Source organism: Nothobranchius furzeri, chromosome 12 (assembly GCF_043380555.1).
Source record: "Nothobranchius furzeri strain GRZ-AD chromosome 12, NfurGRZ-RIMD1, whole genome shotgun sequence".
NCBI lineage: Eukaryota > Metazoa > Chordata > Actinopteri > Cyprinodontiformes > Nothobranchiidae > Nothobranchius > Nothobranchius furzeri.
Genome location: NC_091752.1, coordinates 36579166 through 36598235, shown reverse-complemented (window position 1 = coordinate 36598235; position 19070 = coordinate 36579166). Strand labels below are relative to the sequence as shown.

At 41.5% G+C, this 19070-nt stretch overlaps 1 protein-coding gene across 10 annotated transcripts in view; it reads right to left on the bottom strand.

Annotated features, from left to right (window-relative positions):
- The window catches only part of ehbp1 (EH domain binding protein 1), a 225295-nt gene that overhangs the window by 85511 nt on the left and 120714 nt on the right, over positions 1 to 19070 (bottom strand). For all 10 annotated transcript variants that reach the window (XM_070542571.1, XM_054750382.2, XM_015944984.3 and 7 more), the window contains 3 exons: positions 13327 to 13505; positions 11395 to 11443; positions 457 to 1251 (listed from right to left, as the gene is read on the bottom strand). In XM_070542571.1, coding sequence (XP_070398672.1) covers positions 457 to 1251; positions 11395 to 11443; positions 13327 to 13505 — 1023 coding nt within the window. The remainder of the gene's footprint in view (positions 1 to 456; positions 1252 to 11394; positions 11444 to 13326; positions 13506 to 19070) is intronic.

Genomic DNA, 19070 nt, shown 5'->3' with positions numbered 1-19070 from the left:
GGGTTCTGTGAGGCGCCTTCTGTAGTTGCCACGTTAGGGGCCTGGATGTGTCTGGTTCTCGGCAGCCAGACAGGTGACGACAGCATCTAATGCAGAAGAGCGTACGGCCATCGCTGCAGTCATATCACCAAGGTTGTGATTTGAAGCTTAAGAGTAAGGAATGAATGTTCTGGGTCTCCTCTGTCTTATGACTTAGGCGCTGTGAAATGTTTCAATCAAAGCTCGGGTAAAAGGATAAAAACACAAACAATCCATACGGGAGCCAGACAGGTACCTGCAGATAAACGCTGATGGAATCTTAAAACCTAACTTAGGCAGCAGAAATGAATTTAGAACCTGTAGACTGGCCCAGATGGTGCAGGAGATCTGGGTTTGGGTTACCATATTCAAAGCATTGCTGTTGTCTTCCCGTATGGATGTAAGTGAGTCTGTGTGTTACCCTCTTTGTGCGTTTACCTGTTTGACGGGAACATCTGTGTGGTTAGCCGAGGGTGATCTGGTGTTTGAGGCTGGCTCCGACTCTGAGTGACGCAGACTGGCCCGTTTCTTTTTGATGAGGTCAGCATCCCTGTTATAGGAGAAGCCCAGTTTCTGGTGAGAGGGTGAGAGGTTTCCTCTCCTTGTTGGGGACGCTGGTTCGTTACCTCCCTCCTCTCTATCCTCTCCCACCTCCTCCTTGTGCTGTTTCTCCTCCTCCGCCTCCTTATTCTCTCTCTGTGGTAACTCGCAAAGGTCCAATGTGTTGGCTTTAAGCAGACTCCCTCTGTCTTCAGAGCCTTGCGGTGTCATGTGGGTTGAGTTTGTAGCTGTGGTGTGTAATATTGAGCGTGGTGATGGAACAGGAGGAGAGGTCAGCAAAGATCCTGGTACTGATGAGGTGACTGACTCTCCTCCAACCTTCTGATCCATCATTTCCCCTTCAGCGTCCTCAGCACCATTAGTTTCAGTGAGAACGCCAGCTGATGAATCGAGCTGAGCGTTAGCTTGGTGATGCTGTACATCGTTCAGTTCAGCGTAGAACTTGTCCTGGCCGATGGAGGCGTTCGTATCCGTCTCAAAGTCACCCACCTTGTAAGTGCTGCGACTGCTGTTGGCCTCTATTTGCACCACATTGAGCTCCTCGCCAGAAAAATGAGCCCGGATCTGGTACAGGTAGGTCATCACCGTTAGCTTGTCCGGAATGGCCAACAAGACCATGTCGGATGGTTCCAGGAGACGGGAGATCCCCAAGCTGGCAAAACCATCGTAGGCCTGCAAAAATAAGCACATTTTCAACCAAAGATTCATAATTCAGATCTCCACAGAAGAAAGTTTGAGAGTGATGGATGAGCCAAAAAGATGGGAGAAGTCTGGTTTCCTTTTTCAGACCAAACTTGTCTTTGCTGCATTGCATGTCTAATCTAAGTATGACCTGTATGTGTTCATGTGAGAGACACATTTGGCATGACTGCTGACAGGTCATGTCAGGGTTGGGAGTCCCCGATAAGGGACGTAGATATTCCAAGACAGAGCGCTTAATCCCAAAGTGTGTGAGTGTGTGTTGTTATCGCTCCCCTGCATCAACGTGCCCACGCTCTCTGTCACGCGTGTAATTGGTCTGATTAGAGTCTGATGAGAAAATACAGGTGTGATTATCAAGCGACAAAAACCAATCCCCATCACAAGACAGACTGAGACAGAGAGGGAAGGGATGAAAACCATTATCGCTGCCAATGACAGGTAAATAAATAGATTAACAGCACACACACAACCTCCTCATCCATCTCTCCCAGGTATCACAGCTTGTATCTGGCCTGCTTGATAGTGTTGATCTAATTCCAACCTGTTGCAGCGCACGTTTGTTTCTCCCCAATCAGTTCCTCTCCATCTTTCTCTCAGACTCGCTCTCTGCAGACCAGACCCTCCTTGTTCCATTTACCCTCAGCGATGTTCTTTGAAGAGTCCACTTAACCTTTCTGCATTTTTTAAACAAATTTTCATCCTGATGAGGGATCTTTTGAGCATGTGTGGGTTTTTAATAAGCCCTTCTTTTGCACTCGGTGTGGAAATTCTGATCACTTCAAAAGGTTCCTGTGCTTTACACACTTCTTTCTGCAAATTAAATAAAAAATCAACTGTGAAATTTACTGGGTTTACTCAACAAAAACAACAACCAAATAACAACAATCTTCCTTTAAAACACATGAAAGTTGCAGGGCTGGCGGTTTATCTGCACCACTTACAGTCAAGTTATCCTGCACAAGAAAATTAATCCCACACAGCATAGCTAATCTTATTTTGTATTTTTGCCAACTCCATTTTTTTCACAACAGAGCGAAAACTAGAGAAGCAAACCGAGTAGAGAAACTGAGAACACGAAGGAGGTGCCTTCTGTTTTTCCTCCATGCCCCGGCCAAATGTGTTTATCCTTTTCTTTTAGATTAAAGAAGGAACAATTAGTAATGTGCATGCTCAAAGGAGGAAACGGTGAAGAGAATGAGAGAGAGACTACTGAGGTGTTTGTCTTTAATAACAGGTTGCTTTCGCCTGTCAGAAACTGCGTGCAAAGGTTAAAAAGAACACCAGGGATGAGTGGGCCTGATTGGATTTCTAACACATTCAGGAGGGCAAAGTGTGCTTATTGTTCCCGTCCTGTTCAGGTTAGATTCTACATGAGGCCAACAAGTTTCCTGCTCAGCAGGGACAAGCTGAAAGAGAGAAACATAAAAAGTTTTGTTTCAGGGTTGATGTTAGTCATAGTTTGTGGGATTTGCAGTTTTTATTAACCTAAAAGGAACGAGCAACCAAGTCAGGCTTGTACATTATATATGTAATTCACTTTCACAGTTGCAGAAACAGTGGAGTTTTCTTACTCTTACATAAAAAGGTATAAAAGTTCAATCAGAGCCATAATCTTACACGAGTTTCTGAACAGCTTGTATGCTATCTACTTCAGAGAAAATATTTCTACGTTGGATTTATTCTGAATGATTAATCGTGCCCTATAATGTTTTGTCAACTTCTGCATTTCATCTGCAAAGAGGAGCATTTTTGTCAAGTTCCATAAAATCTCTAGTGCCCTCACTTTCCATCCGCTCTGTGTTTGGACGAAATGTCAGTTTTTCTGTCCCAGGACACCCCTCCCCCAATCCCGCCCTCCTAGTGATTGACAGCTATCTATCGCTGTCAATCATCAGCCCCTCCTCCCTTCAGCCCAAACCCTCATGGTTGAGCTCAGGGCGATTCAAACCAGGGCTTGAAGCAACATTATCAGATGGCATGACAAAATTACTTCTCCTCGGCCTCATTACACACACACACACACACACACACACACACACACACACACACACACACACACACACACACACACACACACACACACACACACAGACACACACACACACACACACACACACACACACACACACAGACACACACACACACACACACACACACACACACACACACACAACAAAACAGACGAAAGAAGAGGCAAACGTATCAGAGCTCCAAAATCCAAAAGCAGTAATCATCAGTGACTTGCTTCACAAACGTGTGCCCTTTAACAACGCAACTCTAGGGGTTGTAAATGTTCTAAATATTCACTTCTCTCAGTTTCCCTCTCTCGACACACCCTCAATATTGATTGTCCTTCCTTATCTGTCATAATTCAGCACAGTCTGAGCTCACTGCAATCATTCTTCACAGATAGATTGAGAGAGGAGGAGGAGGGTAAAAAGCAATGAAAAGCAGAGATAGTCGTCTTTTCTGAACATTTCCATTCCCGCTGTCCCTCCAGTATATTTTACACACTCTAACAACTCATAATCCATCTCATTTCTTTAACTTCGCTTAATTCAGCTCTTATTTTCACTCCTGTCGTATTTGTTTTAATTAATTTTTCTTCCATGCGTTTAGTTTAAATGTTTAAATGACGTTTGTTAAAATCTGTCAGAAGTGAACAAATACCTCCTAATAACACCACAAAACTCACATTTCTTTTCCTTTTATTCTATAAAAACAGTGGATTTGCAGTTTTGCTGTGAGACTGGAGACTTACAAGCCAAACCTGCACAATATAAAATGTATTATTCTGATTTTCATGTTAGATTAAAGTAAAAAGCTGGGGAAAAAAAGAGTGCATGTGAAGAAATAAATCGTTACATTGTGGATAAATCAATAAAAAGTCGTTTTTTTTCCTTAAAGGGACTATAAGGAAGTTTGATGGTCAAAACATGTGTAGAAATAATAAATGTCTTCTTCATACATTCTCCTGCAATGCCCTGGTCCTGTAGAATGAGCCCTGGCATTTTTACTGTGATTGCCTGTTTTTCTGTAAAATCACAGAAAAGGAGAGATGCTCGGGTCGAGCAGGCTGCTTCATGCGCGTTCACGCTCAGGCACAGCCCGTAGCATTTGCTATCAGTAGCTTTAGCAGCAGAGAGAGAGGCAGTGCCAACTCAGCGACTTTGTCGCTGTTCCTAATGCCTAGTGACAAACCTAGCTACATTTCTGAGGACTCTTAGCTACTTTCTGTAGAACTTTCTTCTAGATATTTCCTGCAAATTAGCAACAAAATAGCCATTTTCGCTCCAAACCGTTCTTTGGATTGACGTTGTTTCAGCTGTCATCAAGGATATAAATGTTAAAGATACGCTAAATGTTAAAGCCGCTTTAGCTTACCTAGGAAGATGTCTGACTCTCATGCTGAAGACCTGGGTTTGATTCTGGGTGTGAATATAGTTTATTTGGAGTTTCTTTGTTACATTAATGATATATTTTTTACAGTAATAAGACGCCCAATTTTTTATTTGAGACTCGCCGAAAGCATTGAATTCACAGATAAAAAAGATGTGGGTTCAACTTTCATTTTGGAACAATTTTTCAAACAAGGGAAAGGAATGATTTGAGCACGCAGGAGGACTGACCCATCATAAACCTTTGTCAACTGTGCTGAAGAGAAAGGTACAGAACCAAATTATTTAATTAATTAGGTGCGTGTTCTCCTGTCCTCTGTCCTCCGACACACACACACACACACACACACACACACACACACACACACACACACACACACACACACACACACACACTGCAGAGACAGAGGCACATTATTTTATTAATTTGCTGTGTTCTTCTGTCCTCCGGGCCACACACACACACACACACGGGACTGTCTCAGCTGTTATTTTCGTTAAGGAGTGTGCACGTACAGCATGCGCGCCTCGTGCACATATAAGAAACTCAGGAACTTTAAATTAAAAGAGATCAAGACCAAGCCATCTCATTTAGAGGCCGTACACAGACAGAATAATAATATTCAAATTTTGCAAGAGATTCTGAAACTTAAATATGAATATAATACCATCCTTACAAAACAAGTCAGTGATCAGTTATCTCGGATTCACCTTCGTTATTTTGAACTGGGGGATAAACCTCACACTTTGTTGGCTCGCCAGTTACGTGGGCTACAATCTAGTAGGGCTATACATAGCATCAGATCTAGCAAAGGGGAAATGCTAACCATTCCTAAAGTTATAAATAAACAATTTGCAGAATTTTATCAGGAACTATATAAGACCAAAGCTAGAGGTGGTGTTGATGCTTGGCTCAAAGATCTTCCTATTCCGAGGTTAGATGATGATACGCGTAAAGCTTTGAATGCAACGTTGACTAAATCAGAAATAATTGATACAATCAATTCATTTAATACAGGTAAATCGCCTGGCCCAGATGGCTTTGGTGCCGAATTCTACAAGAAGTTTATTGCACAGATATCTCCACTGCTGCATAGAATGCTATCTTGCTCCTTTGGGGCAAAAATATTACCCCTGACACAATACAGGGCAGATATTGCTCTTTTGTTAAAGCCGGATAGGGATGCCACCAAACCTGCTTCATATCGTCCAATCTCCATGCTCAATCTGGATTTAAATTTTTTTTACTAAAATATTGGCCAACAGGCTGAGCAAGTGCATTGGATCAATTGTTCATATAGACCAGACAGGATTTATTCCTAGATATTCTTTCTTTAACACTAGAAGAGTATTGAATATTATGCAATCTAAATTTTCTTCAACCTCAAAAAAGGGGATATTATTTTTAGATGCTGAAAAGGCATTTGATCAAGTGGAGTGGGGCTATATGCTTAAAGTCTTAGAGCAGTTTGGTTTAGGAGATTCTTTTGTATCCTGGGTGCGACTAGCCTATCTGAATCCGATCGCATCAGTAGTTACTAATCAAGATAAGTCGCAACCGTTCTGTCTTGAAAGAGAGACTCGTCAGGGTTGTCCCCTCTCTCCGTTAATATTTGCCCTTGCCATTGAGCCATTAGCAATTAACATAAAAGAGAAAAAATTAATTAAACCTATAACAATAGCTGGAATAGATCATAAAATGTCTCTTTACGCCGATGACATAGCCATTTTTGTAACTGATCCTGAACAGTCTGTTCCACAGGTTCTAGATGTAATAAATAGTTTTAGTGCGGAGTCTGGGTATATCATTAACTAGGAAAAAAGTGACTTAGTATCCTCAGTGCAGAGTTGGAATCTGAGTTTGTGTCTACCACGCAATTTAATACTTCCTCAAAAACAGTTAAATATGTAGGCATAAAATTAACAACAAATCCTAAATTACTTTTCAAATATAATTTTCTTGAGAGATTAGAGGCTTTAAAAAAAGACATAGAAAAATGGAGAACATTGGCCTTGTCAATGATAGGTCAGGTGAATGCAATTAAAATGGTTTCGTTGCCAAAATTTCTTTATTTGTTCCAGAATATTCCAATTTATATTCCAAAATCTTTTTTCAAGCAAATCGACTCAATCATTTTATCTTTTATTTGGGGATTTAAAGTGCATAGAATCTCTAAACAACATCTACAGAAAGCGAAAGACATGGTGGTTTAAATTTACCTTGTTTTTTACACTATTACTGAGCAGCCAATGTTAGGATGATGGTTTATTGGCAATTATCGCAAGGATTTGGCACTCCGGAAAACATGCCTTTGTGGCTGACAATCGAACAGAGTCTTACACAGAAAACTTTTCTCCAGGCACTTCTTTTTTCAACTCCGAGATTGGTACCCTCACGCAGAGGCGAACATTTTACCCTGTTAAATTCGGAAAGGATTTGGCTGCAGATCCGTAAATCCTGTGGAATTCCAAATACTTCAGTAAATGCTCCAATATGGCGTAATCATGCTTTTGCTCCATCATTTACTGATGTTGCTTTTAGAGAGTGGAGTCAAAAGGGAATGACCTCTGTAAAAGACCTTTACATTAAAGATCGCCTCTGCTCGTTTGAACAATTACACCAGAAATATGCATTATCTAAGGGTCACTTCTTTCGATATTTGCAAGTAAGAAATTATATTAGACAAAATCTTCCTTTGTTTGAGTTGCTGCCCATAGAAACTAATATATATATAGAATTTTGCTAGGTTCTCCTGATGCCAAAGGCATAATCTCATCATTGGTTAAAATATTTTCTAATACATATTTTGGCCTGCCACAAAAACCAAGTAGAAGTGGGAGGAGGATCTTGGTATTATAATACAGGAAGAGAATTGGAAACGGGCTCTGAAAGATATTCATAAATGTTCTGTCAATGCTAGACTTCAATTGGTGCAATTTAAAATCATACACAGGGTACATTGTTCAAAGGTTAAGTTAAATAATTTTTTTCCACAAACACTTCCTGTCTGTGACAGATGTAAGGCCATTCCCTGTACTCTAGCACATCATTTTTGGTTGTGCCCAACATTGAAATATTTCTGGAGTTCAATATTTAAATGGTACTCCACTGCATTGAAAGTAAATCTTGACCCTGGCCCAGAAATAGCTCTGTTTGGTTTCTCTGGCAGGTTGGAAAATACGGAACATAATACTTGTACTGCATTAGCCTATAGAATGTTTATAGCTAAAAGGTGTATTCTTAAATCATGGAAATCGGTCTCCCCTCCGAGTTTTGAAACCTGTTTGAGGGAGCTAATAGGGATCCTTCATATAAAAAAATTGAAATATGAAGTGACAGGCTCCCAATGCCAGTTTTATAACATTTGGAGACCAATTATAGAACATTTAAAGTCATAACTGACGCCTAAGAAATGGAGGTTTTAACCTGACAGAGTGATAACAATATAATGTAATTATGTTTTTTGCCCCGGTGTGTGCTGTGTATTTATTGTTGTTTATTTGATTTTTATTTATTTATTTATTTTTATTATTACTTTCTTGTCTTGACTTGGGGGATTATGTATGTATAAATTAATTTTAGAAAATAATTATAAATAAAAATGTAAAAAAAAATTAAATAAAAAAGATTTTAAATAAAAAGTCAGTTTTTAATCAGATTGAACACAACCTAGACCTACAGGACAACCTGGTTTGGCATTTGTCAAGTACAGCTATGTAACTTATAGCATATTCTGTGCACTCTTGGGAGCTGCAGAAGCACACAGAGGAGCCTGTGTGCAGAAAAGAAACGAGCAACACTTGGGGTCCATCTCTCAGGAGAAGCTGGTTGCAGCAAAGCCAGTACAGCTATTGGCAAGCTATCACCTTGTACGGCATATTCCCCATATTACTTATATCTAACCAATTTCTTCAGGGCTACTTGAGCACCTGGAGGGGGTGAGGGCAGTTAGCAGATATGGGATTGGGTCTCTGCCTCTCCCTCCACTGTGGTTATTGTCAACAGGGTAGCATTCATGCCTAACAGGGCCACCAGAGGTTATCGCTTAGCCAGAGAGTGTTTGAGGAGAGGAAATCAAGCTGCAGGAGCCTCACGCATATTGTCCTGTGTAACCCTTGGGGCCCAAGAGTTTGTGTGCCGTACATGTATAGGTGTGTGACTGTGTGTGTGCAGTGGGGACAAAACTGGAGCATGCATCCATATGCTAAATGAAGTAAATGTACAGAGACAGAGGGACAAAGAGAATAGGGTGAGTCGTGTGAATAGGTGCAACTTAAAGAGAGAATGTGCAGATGTGATGACGCAGGGCGAGCAGAGAAAGGGGTGTGTGTGCATTTTCTTTATGAACAGAATGAGATCTTTAGGATGAGGTTTGAGGAAGAGTCAGGATCGGTGGGATGTGATTTCTAACTAACAATATGGTAGCAGAGTCCAGTAAACACATCCTATACAGTAGCCTCTTACTCTCACTCACACGCACACACACACACACACACACACACACACACACACACACACACACGCACGCACGCACGCACGCACGCACGCACGCACACACACACACACACACACACACACACACAAAGCAAATCATGTGAAATACAACAAAAGCAATCCTAAAATCACAAATAACAGATAGTGTAATGATCTCCCTGAAAAAGGCAGATGACAAAGATAGATCCATATTACGTAGACCAGGGGTTGGCAACCTTTTCCCATCAAAGAGCCATTATTACCCGTTTCCCACAGTAAAAAAAACGCTGGGAGCCACAGTATTCGGGCCTGAGCAGGTGCCGCTTTTTGACTTGTACACGTGTCTCCTTTTAAAACATGTTTAAACTGTTCAGAATACAAATCCAGGCTCTGTCTCGTTGGATTGTTGTAATTAAACTTTGTACTGAATGAAACTTTACATTAACTCATTCACTGCCAGCTGTTTCCTGATCGTTAAAGGCCTTCGCTGCCAGCGTTTCTCACAGTTTTTACTGTTTTTTTAAGAGTCACAGAACGTTGCATGCTAGGATGATGTCGACACCAAAACAACCAAAACAAAGAGGAGACTCACCTCTTACATCAGGCAGCATCCGCGTGTTTCGAGCGTTATCCGTTCTTTCATAATCCGTTGTCGAATTATGATTGGCAGACGCTTTTCCGGTTCACGCCTCACCTTTTTACAGGCACGGCCCAAAATGATCTCCTAACACATGGATGTTCTACTTCCTGATCACATGACGTGTGATGTATGCAGATGAAGATTGGCTTCAGGGCTGAGATGTTTGTTCTCTCAGCGCGGGGGCTCGTTCCAATGCTCAAACAGTACAAAAATGCAAATGAGGACTTAAGTCATCAGTGGCAGTGAATGGTTGGATCTAAAGTGACGACTTTAGTCGTCAATGGCAGTGAATGAGTTAAACAATGTTGAAAAGATAAGAAAAGGATTCGATCAATTTGTTTTTCTTCCCTCATCTAAGATAGATAACGATGCAGTGTGCATGGCTCTGGAGTTAATCAAATTTAATTGTTTCTCTTTGCAACAATCTTCAAAAGAAACAAAACAGTTAAATGGCCGGGTTCACATTGACCGGATATTTCCCGTATTTGACCGTTTATTTTGACGGAGAAATCTCAAGGCTGCAGATGCGCTGACATTTTAATCGTCACGCACATCACGAAGGTAGCTACATCAATCAAGAAAAGATTCTCATCAGAACATCTGAGCATCATTGGACACTGCTCAGAGCAGCTCGCTGTCAGCGCACACATAAGGTGGATGAGCTGAAGAGGTAGTTTGGAGCGCATCAGTCACAGGTAGCAGCAGAACCATGCAGGAATGTTCCTCTCACTGGAGCGAGTATTTTCCAGACCCTCAGAGAGACGTGTCACCTAGAAAATGTTCCCTGATTATAAAACTTTGGCTGAATAGCGCTGGTTCCTGTCTCCAAAGTGGTGATTCTGCGATGCATCCATAAGCCTGCCTGAAGCAAAAGTCCAGAATCTCATGTCCTCTTCAGCTCAGAAAGCGCCTATAGAGACATTTGATAACGCACAAGCAGGTGACCTGTCATTTCAGGTCGTCATCATTTTGGTTTAGATTTTAAAAGATGACAATCTTTAAATTTAGATTTAGCATACAGATAAAAAAATGAATGCATTAAAATAAGATACATTTTAATTAAATATTCATTCATTATTTTACAATCACAGAGAGACCTATCAGATGGACGAAAGAGCCGCGGGTTGCCGACCCCTGACCTAGAGTCTGTCCTACACCGGCCCCTTGATCCAGCTGCAAAGGACTGTGGGCAACATGTGGCAATTTGTATCAAGTTATAATGCTTTTAGGGAAGAATATCAAAAATACCAAACCTAATATAGCTAAATACCTAATTGGTGCTAGTAAAAATTATTAGAAGGAAACTATGACTTTTTCATTTTGAAAAGTTTTTGTGAGAACTATAGAGCCTTTCTTCCTTCAACCTTCTGGCACAATCACAAAAATACAGTGAACACACATTTTCTTGGTATGGACACACGAAATATGAAACTGTAAAGTAATGAGGTGAAACCAGATTCACACACACACACACACACACACACACACACACACACACACACACACACACACACACACACACACAATAATGATCGGTCTCTACATAAGGCTACACGCAGGAGGTTTGTGGTGAGAAGGGCCCAGCAGTGGCTGCCTCTTACCTTTTTGTTGTTTTCTTTAATATCCTGAGGATTGAGTGATTTGTAGTCTCTGAAAGAACAGTGGGGGTGGGGGTGCACGAGGAGGACACGTTTAAATATGCATCACATGTAATGGTATTAGAACTGTAACATGCAATTTCAGAGCCGAGTAATCAACAGAACTAATGGAGTGGAAAATGTGTGAAAGGGAAAAAACTAAATGAAGCGAGAAGCATAAACACATACATATACATGTGTTCACAGGGCAGGGCTTTAACAACTCATCCTCCTTTTGCCCTTTGATGTATATGTCTTTATGTTTCATTCATATTTGGAAAAAAAAAAACATTTGATTACATCAATCAGTAATAAACATAAAGAGGAAGACGACATATTATATAAGAGAAATGTTTCTACGTGCCTTAGACCAGAATAACAAAACTACTGAGTACCAGCTTAGGTTTTCCATTTTAAGGGAGCGTGTCTCTGTGTAAAAGTAAACGAATTTCTACTGCAGTAGATAGTTGTCTGAACAGCCTCAGTTTGGTAAAATACACTTACCACCCCCAGGACAGATAGTTTGCCTAAGCCTAGCAACTTAACACCGCTCCAAGGTTTCCTGATTTATGCAAACACAAGCTTCTGCACCTCTGCCACTTTAACGGCACATGCTAATTTACAGGAGCAAATGACAGCAGCAGCAGCAAATTTTAAATTTCAGCTGCATCCAGGGGTCAAGAACAAGATATAGGTAGGAGACTTTAGTGCAGGCTGCAGCAGGGCTGCACAATTATGGCAAAAATGATAATCATGATCATTTTGACTGAAGTGGAAATCTTGATTATTTAACACAATCTTTAATTAGCTTAGACAAATCTATTGGACATTAACAGAGGCTTTTAAACATTGTTTATTTTAGGATTTCAGACATTTTCTAAAAATTTCAAATTTTTTTGACAAATTTCTTAAATAAAGTTAATCTTTGTCTTGAAAAAAAAAGCAAATATTGATAAATAACGTAAGACATATACAGTCCAACTATTATGAATATAAAGCTAAAGAGAAAATATAAACATCTACGTTGTAGTGGACTTCCACTTACTGCACAATAATTACGCAGTACAGTAGAGCTATGCAACGTTTAGCTCAGATAGATCAACTGTTATTAATTTCCAGCGTGAGAAATTCGAGGTGTTTCATGAGAACACGTGAAGACAGTCAAATGTGTGTGTCTTACACTGAATGCATGAGAGTTAGCAGCACTATCCCGTTTGGATATGGTTTGCTGTATATGAATTAATTTTGCTGTCAAAACTGGTTTTGTGAAAGGGAGAGATCCACCGATAAAGGTTTGTGAGTGGTCAGTGGATGTAACGTGATCATGCTACAGAGACATGCGCACATCATTCCCTTTCCTAAGGTCTAGAAAGAGTCTGGAGCGGAGGCTGGGTGTTTTTGCTAATCTGAAGGGAATATCGATGACAAAGTTATACAGAAAATAGCTAAGCGTTACCAGAAATGTCACTAAGTTCTGCTTCAGGTGCGATCAGGGAAAAAAAATCTGGGGGACCCAATGCCTCCTCACTTGGACCCAATGCCTCCTCACTTGGCACTCAGGGGTTGGATTGGGGTTAAACCACCAAATAGTTCCCGAGCGCAGCCACAGCTGCAACTCACCACTCTCCACGGGGCTGGGTCAAATGCGGAGATGAATTTCACCAGTGTTTCATGATGACTATGGGACTTTGACTGTTAATTTTATATTTTACATTATAAAAATGTAGCATTGTCCGTGTGTGTGTGTGTGTGTGTGTGTGTGAGTGAGCGAGTGAGTAAGAGAGAGAGAGAGAGAGAGAGAGAGAGAGAGAGAGAGAGAGAGAGAGAGAGAGAGAGAGAGAGAGAGAGAGAGAGAGAGAGAGAGAGAGAGAGAGAGAGAGAGAGAGAGAGACATACATTATGTCCTGTCTGAAATGGTTCAGAATGGCACAGAAGGCCAGCCCATTCCTCCAGGAGGTGGTGAAGTTGGTGATCTTCACCCCGCGGTAGTTCTTGGTGACCTCTCGACACCAAACCAGTAGGGATTGGCTGGCATTGGGTTTCCCTCCTAGAACCGGACTCGGGGCGGGACTAGGCTGAAACCAGAGAGGAGGAAAAAGAGCCGACAAATTTAAAAGAATGATTAAAACACAACACTAATTGTGGAGGACTGATCTAACAATCACATTTATTACAGCACATGTTTGATTTATACCAGAACTGCAGCATATTCTGATATCTAACCTCTTTAATTATTCATTTCTCAACTAAATGTTTTACTCAGCTACCACTGCTGATTCAATTAGCACACCACGCTGGCATATAATGAGCCTTCACATGCAAGAATGTGGACATACACACACACCACGCTGAAGGGTCATTGAAAATGCAGCGTATGACCGTGAATAATGTAAACATCGTATTAATTAGCTCCGCCTTTGAAGCCTTATCTGTGCTGAGAGTATTCACCATTAGGAGACCCTAAATCCTACAAATCCTCAGTGTTGTGCAGACACCAGTCTTCTTCTGATATCCGCCAGAACTAATGCTATTCTGATTGTTCAGCTGGACGTTCACAAATCTAGTTATGGAGGGACAGACACGGGCTCAGATCAGTTTGAAGGAAGAAGACAAATAAGAAAAATAAAGACTCACATTAAATCCATTAAAGGTTAGTGATCAAAAAAGCTCAGAATTGAAACAAGAGACAAAGCTACTAACATTTGATATTCCCTTTGCAGCAAAAGTAACAACACAACCAACAAATCATATACCACATATAGGAAATTTAATTAATGTTTCATATTTTTTCTGTACACTTTGCTTTAAAAGTCTTCTTTCAACAATATTTTTATCATTAAAAATGAAAGATATTAATGAGGCGAGCCTTTAATGAAACTGTAGCAGGTGAATGGAACATGTGAACCTGTCAACCAGAGTGAGGTAACCTGGTTTTAAACCACACAGTTGAGGCCTGCTGCTCACTAATCCTCAGTTCACCAGTAAAAACTGTTGTGACCGATCCCCTCTGCTGGCACCTTTATGTTACTACATGAACAGCAAATCCAGACAAGTAAAGGCAAGATTTAGGCTGATATTTAAATCTTAGATTAACTGCGGTCTATGCTCTGCTACGTTAAATTTTAAAAATATTTTTTTATGATTAAATGAGAACCGATGATGGTTTGGATGAGTTTTAGGGGAAAACTTACTCTTTTCTGAGCTCCCACAGTGATTTATTTCACTAAAATTACTTGCAGCCAATAGATTCATCAGGTCAGATTTTGCTGCTGAAAATTTTAAATTTGAGTACCAAAAATTAAACCAGTGGCTAAAATTACTATTTCAGCCAACTAGCTGAAGTCGAGCTGTTGTTACAGTTTAACCTTTGACCTCCAGCCAGAAGCCAGTTGAGATGCCACAAGAGCCAAAACAAATGAAAAGAGACGGGGGACATCTCTAATAGCAATCCCTAACCTTTGTGCCGGAGTGTGTGTGCGAGTCATGCGGCTCCAGTGGCAGTCTCGGAGCAGGGAGACAGTAGCGGGAGCCCGAGGGGCAGACACTTGACATTTTCGGCTCATCTTTAAAAGAGGGCCTTAACCTTTCCCCACAGCTTCTTCAGACACGTTTCAGGAGGCTTCGGCAAAAATGTTTGTGCCGCTCGAGAAATGGAGGTTAAATCAGTAAAAATGGAGAATGCCAATATTGAGCTACTGTAACGCTGCTACATCTTCAAATCAAATAAACGTAATAACAACATTCATCCTGGAGGATGAAGCTCCTGTTGGTCGACTCAGCTACATCTACATTCTGTTTCTCTCCCACTGATAAAGTGTTTGTCAGTAAAATGAGACTTTTAGTGTGGAGTGGTCTTCCTCCAGGCCTCCTCCTCCTCCTCCTGCTTTTTTCAAGTGACGGTTGAAAGTAGCTGTCTAATTTGAGCGCTCTAATTACCTGGGATTACAGACCAGGTGCTATTAAAGCAATTAGACACACAGCACACTCATTGCAGCAAACACACACACACACACACACACTTGGAATGACAACTGAATTAAACCAATAGAAAAAAAATCTCATAGGTTGAGTTTCTCAGGCTAAAAATCCGCTACATGTTTTACCTTATGTCATTTTTTTGCCTAAATAATAGTGATTCTACATTTTCCTTTTTCCCTGAACACATCGGGGTATTTATCCTGCCACAGAGGCACACGATGGCGTCTCAACCTGATGTAATTTTCTGAAACTGCCTGTTCCATTACACTCTTTCCTGATAAAGGCTGACAAATGCATCCAGTCACTCAAGCTTTCGTATGCATCAAATATTAAACAAACACCATATCATCTCTAACAGCAGCCGGCTGCATTTCCTTAAGACACAAACACGGGAGGAGTGAAATTTTCATGAGGAGCAGAAACACGCTGACTTATCAAACAGTTTTCTGTCTTGCCTAAAGGATGGTGTGCGAGTGTGTCTGCATTGTGTGTTTGTCTTTTATCAGTCTGTCTGAATGTCACTGTGTGTAAGCGTGTGTGTGCGTGTGTGTGTGTGTGTGTGTGTGTGTGTAACACTGATGCGGCCATGTAGCTAGCTCTGCTCGAGGGTAGGATTAGCGGAGAGCATCGCCTCGGCCCACAAACATTCCATATTAAAAAATGAAAAGGCAACCTTCATTACTATCAGTGGCACATAACCTCCCCTCTTCCTCCTCCTCTGCTACTATTATACACAGCCCTAACAGCCTGGGCAGAAAATACAAGCCACTGACAAGAGATTCCATTATTCCTGATGCCTCAGTGTCAACAACATACATCAAACAGGGCAAAGAAAGGAGGGGAAAAATTGGAGAAGGGAAAGGGAGGTTAGAGAGAAAGAGGTAGAGGGTTAAGCTCAATGGAGTCTGAATGAGAAGATAGGAGGAAAGCATCCGTATTCCTGGTGTCAGGAGGAGGATCTCTGGAGTCAGAAAGTATTTTTCTTCTTCTTGAGAGGCTGTAAAAATGATTTCAGAAGTAGAATCCCGCGTGAATTAGGTGAAACATTATACAGGAAATTAGAAAACAGGATGTGCTGAACATTTATCAACCAACCAAAAACTAAAAACACAGTCGCCATCAACTGATTTGTGTCTCCCTATAGCTGATGCTAAATGTATTCTAGAAAACAGAGCAGCTGATGGTTAATATAAAATACATTTTATTATAGAGAGCTTGCTCTTTCTCCACAGACCTTGACTTTATGTATTTTTTACTTGCATGCCTACTGTATTGGTTGAGACTTTACCAGTTGTGTTTAGTTTTATAGTTTAAATTACCATAACTCTGTGACCATTTATGCTAGCAATGTAACTAACCAGGGTTTCCCCCAGCGCTTTATAAGCCTGGCGGCCCGCCAGGCTTTGCTTGCCCACCCACCAGGCTAAGCGTCATGCCCCGCCCCCCTCTCCGACCCTACCATGTCCGCTGACAAGAACGGCGCAGCGAACCTTGAGCCCTCCATCATCTGATACCATTGACAATGGGTTTCCGTAGGCTCCAATAACACGTTTTTGAGGAAAAATGGGAGTTGGCCACCACCGCCATTTTGACCATGTCACAGGTTCCGTCAAGCCCAGACAATTCCACAAAAGGGAAGAGAGGTGGGGCTGAGGGTGGGGCTTTAAGGCTGAGATCAAATGACAACACCCAGTCGAACTAGCTACAAGCTAGCCTGAAGCTAACGCGAAGGTGGGAGCTAAGCTAATGGAGGTAGCTACGTAGCTACAACCGGAGCTAACTCTGTGGAACACCAGTGACCTGAAGCTCACACAGAGTTTATGTGGAGGTTTGCAGCACTTTTTCATGAAAACTATCTTTCTGTGAATAAAAAAGTATTAAATCGGTAAGTTTATAAGTTATTTCCTTAATGAAAATATATTTTGCTTTGAGAAAGTTTTCAATATTTTGAACGTACCGTATTTTCCGGACTATAAGTCTATAAGTATAAGTCGCACCAGCCATAAAATGTATAATGAAGAAGAAAAAAACATATATAAGTCACACTGGACTATAAGTCACATTTTGGGGGGAAATTTGATTACTTTTCTTACAAAATCTGAGACCAAGCATTTCACATTGCAAGACAAGTACCGGTAACAATAACAGAATAAACAACGCGGGTGCAGCAGCGCGCCACGGTCTCCAGCAGAGGATGGCGGTGTTTGAAACCCTCCCAGCGGGACAGGGGAGCTCATTCCTAGGTCGGAGCCGGCCCGCAGCAGGCTGCAGCAGGTGATGGCGGGGCAGAGAAGCTGAAACCTGTGCTGGATCAAGTGCGCAACAGGCTACGGCAGGTGATGGCTGTGTTTTTATTCCCTGCGGGGCAGGTGAGCTGAAACCTGGGTCGGATCCAGCCCACAGCTGCACGCCACAGTCTCCAGCAGGTGATGGCTTTGTGCTTTTAGTTCCCCTGCGGGTCAGAGGAGTTCACTCCTGGGCCGGATCAGGCGCGTAACGGTGCACCACAGGCTCCAGCAGGTGATGGCTGTGCGTTTTTTATTCCCAGTGGGGCAGGGGAGCTCATTCCTGGTCCGGAGCCGTCCCGCAGCAGTAGCGCGGTATAGCCTACATAATTTTGTATATAAGTCGCTCCGGAGTATAAGTCGCAGGGCCGGCCATACTGAAAAAAGTGCGACTTATAGTCCGGAAAATACGGTAGTTATTAGAATTTGAGATAAACTAGCAGGCTACATACATTTCATACATTTCTAGAAATTAATACTTGTTTGTATTGGTTTGCTGCTAAATGAAATAGCCAATCGTAGTAGAGCCCATCTAGCCAATCAGAGGCGAGAAAGGTGGGACCGTCCTTGGTCACCCTAGAATTCCAAAAGATGCGCCCCGTTCTCATGGAGGAGCGCTGTGGGACAAAGCGAGTTATATGATAGTGAATACCGTAGATTTGTGAAAAGTGATATAACATTTCATGATATTTATCCATAATTTCTTAAGACAAAGATTTTTCTAGGTCTGGAAAACAACATATCAAAATTCTGAGAAATGGTGCGCCGGCTGTAAAAGCTAATGTTTAGTTTTTTCTCTGCTTGATAGTTAGCAAAGTATGTACAGGAAAGGGTTATTCAAAAGCATGCAATCATGATGACAATATCAGTTGATATAAAATCTTCTCTTTCTGAGTGCCTTAGCATAATCTGAAGTGGGTGTGGGTGTCTAAGGAGGAAGTCCATCAAATAGGCTCAAAATAATATGAGATGAAATCCATGGATCCATGATTCATGGCTGCCATATTAGACATTTGCCATCCTGATACAGATAGGATACATTTTACTTATATAGCATTACAGATCAGCCAATTTATCAGCAGAGTTAATAAATTTACCTAGAAACTAAAGCTAAACAAAAAATAAAATACTTAAAAGTAAAAATTTACATCCAAATTGTTTACATCTGCCCTGCATGCAGCATAACGCCGGGGACACACCGGCCGCGGAAGCGCCGCGAAGCGAATCGCTCACGAAATTCGGCCGCTGCGCGCCGCTCCTCAGTTCAGATCAGACGCGCCCCAGTCGAGGCGCGCCTTGGCTCAGTGGGTTTTTCTTTTAAACACTTGGTGTCCTCCATTTCCTCTCTGCCTTTTCTCAGCTCTTTTCCTCTACGTT